This window comes from Quercus suber, unplaced genomic scaffold, assembly GCF_002906115.3.
Source record: "Quercus suber isolate HL8 unplaced genomic scaffold, Cork oak 2.0 scaffold_39, whole genome shotgun sequence".
Classification (NCBI taxonomy): domain Eukaryota; kingdom Viridiplantae; phylum Streptophyta; class Magnoliopsida; order Fagales; family Fagaceae; genus Quercus; species Quercus suber.
Window position 1 is genome coordinate 219,195 of NW_027069504.1, and position 2,912 is coordinate 222,106.

General features: G+C 33.1%; 1 protein-coding gene across 1 annotated transcript; it reads right to left on the bottom strand.

Moving 5' to 3' along the window:
- Positions 1-2,287: 2,287 nt before the first annotated feature.
- Positions 2,288-2,656, bottom strand: LOC112004981 (S-protein homolog 5). The gene has a single exon (XM_024037220.2). The coding sequence runs from the start codon at positions 2,654-2,656 to the stop codon at positions 2,288-2,290; it is 369 nt and encodes a 122-aa protein (XP_023892988.2).
- Between the last annotated feature and the right edge of the window lie 256 nt (positions 2,657-2,912).

Genomic DNA, 2,912 nt, shown 5'->3' on the forward strand with positions numbered 1-2,912 from the left:
AGTATAAACCAGCATAAAGATACACGTGAGTACCAAATGAATTGAAGCCCGAAGAGGCTTATGATAAATTGAATGATGATTACAGTCCTTAGAGCTACAGTAAAGCCTTTCTTTTCTCTCTCTCGTCCTCTATTTTTCTTTTTTCTTTTTCTTTTTTTATCAGGAGCCCTTCTTCTTTATATAGCATCCTTCCCCATCATCCCTATCGTCCACTTGTTCTTCATTTGGGTACTTACTTGAGTGTATGTCATGTCATGTATCTTCTTTAACTTTTTGTGAGTGGTGGTAGCTGATGTTACACTGTTTAGGGGTCTTCTTCACATAAATGCGGTCAGAAAAGTTGCTGCAGTGCATTTAATATGGTGGTAGCAGCTTTTCCTTTAGATATTTCTTTGTCCTTATCGTCTCTAGACATACTCAGAACTTATCTTTATCATTGGGGTTGCTAGAAGATCATTCAGACCTTCCACACGTTTGATTAATCAAGACTATTCATATCCGAGGAATAAGACCTCTTCGGACCACTGGTGACCTCTTTGGATTGTACTCCTCCTTCATTTTCAGGTATCTTTCTTCCAGACAGACTCCATCTCAACCGGTTCCTTCTCTTCGGACACGCAGTAATCTTCAAATAGGGCCTTAGGCCCACTACATAAGGTTGGACTCCCCCCCCCCCCCCACAAATACTTATTAATAACTACCATAATTATCAAATTTCATATTTAATATTTCATTTAAAAAACACAATCATAATAAATACATATTAAAAACTATCATAATTATCAAATTTCATACTTAATATTTAATATTTTATTTAAAAACACAATCATAATAAATACCCATTAATAACTATCTTAAATATCAAATTTCATATTTATATACAAACAAAAGAGAGAAAATCACTTTCTGGTGACTCTTTCATGGTGAAGAATTTGGCTCGCAGTAAAAATTCATGGTGACGCTTTCTAGATCTTGAGATTTTGGATTCAAGTTCATCCTTCCTCTCTTCTCTCTCAAAAAAAGGAGAAAAAAAAAAAAAATCCTTCCTCATTATTATAAGCAAAAGAGAACTTGACTTAGGGATATTGAACCTCATATGATCATGTCATGTGCGAAGGGTTGTCAAGTTAATAAATTGAGTGCTAAGAACCTTATAACTTAACTTGATATATTCTAGTGTTTCTAAGATAACCAAGGTAATTCAAATCCTTATTCTTTGATCCTTGTTGTACTATCGAATTATAAAAAATAAAAATAAAATTATAAACTAGACAACGCATTTGTGATTCATTCTATCCAACCCTTTGAAATTGAAAAATATTTAGGTTACTGTATATTTACTATAAAATAATAACAACTGATGTTTGTAAATATTGAGTTTTCAAATTGCCAGGTTAGAGTATTCCCCTTTCGATCTTCTAAATTGGAATTTTCGCTATTATAGAGATTATTGTAGATAAATACAACATTGACAATAATGAATATTGTAAAATACAATATCTTTTAAATTAGATTATTCTTATATTTATAAGTATTTTATGAGATAGTGTCACTCACAATATATGAGATTCATGCATATTATGAGTGCAAGTCTCATGAGATCATCTAATAAGATAGTTTTTGTTTTTTACGTAATTCTATTTTTGCAAATGAAAAAAATATTTTGTTTACTATTTATTTATTAAAATTTTAATATAATTATTGAATTTTTTTAGGGAAACAAAATTATTGCAATTGTCAAATCATGTAGATCATATTCAAGTGATTAGCCCACAATTTTTTTTTTTTTTGATAAAGCTAGATATGATCAGCCCACAATAAATACGTAACATCAGTCTTTCAAATAATTGGAGATTACGATTATCTTATCAATTTTTCTAATCATATGCATGCTTAAGAAACACTATCTTATCATAAACAGGGGGAAAAAAAACCCTACCTTTACATAATCTTTTTGATTTCTCAGATTCTCAGGCTCTAATTAGTTGAATATTCAATTGACATTGTGCCTCATTCAGCAAAAAACAAAAATTGACACTGTGTCTCTGAAATATAGTGCTTCTCACACTCAGTCACAATCCAATACAGGGATTGTAGAAAATCTTTCCAACTAGTCCTTTATTCTATATTATGATTATGACATCATATCTAAAAACAAGCACAGGTAGCAAAGAAGTACGACTGCCATTTCTTCTCTATTTCAATAATAAGTCCTCAGTTAGCCGCTACGGTATCTGAAACCATAACTTCTTTCTACATTCTCAAGAACAAAGTACCATTGCAAAACCTAGTACCATGGAAAGTCCTTTTGCCAATTCACTTCATCGTTGCTGAAATAAAACCCATCCTCTTTGACCAACCAAGAGCACTTCCTAGCAGTCCCACACCGATAAGCATCTCTGGAAGCCTTAAACGCATCAAAACTCTTCCTCATTTGGTCCCATTTCATGGTGCACCAAAAATGAGTGGTGCCCCATATGTTGGTCTTGAGTCTCCAGCTGAAATCGTCATGCTCTTGAAGTGCACGTCCTCCCAATTCACTGTCTTTTGAAGCACACCAAATGACCAGAGGCAATGAGGAGTTGTTTGTGAACCCATTGACCACACGGACTTCGTATTCAGAACCACCATTTAAGGGCTCTGCAGGTCGTAACATTGACATAAAAACAACGAACAATACAATGGCTACAGAGAGAGTAAGCAAAAGTCTGATAGAAATCTTCATACTCTCTGATAGTGCAATTGTCAGCCTGTAAAGTGTAGTTTTATACTCACAGTATAGAGCAAGTTGCCTCTAGATATTGGATATAAAATAAAGTCGCGCAGTGCTATACTATATATAGAAAATCTGAACAGATTCTCAAAAAACGAAAAAACAAAAATGAATATCTGAACAGAATCGCTCTCATTAA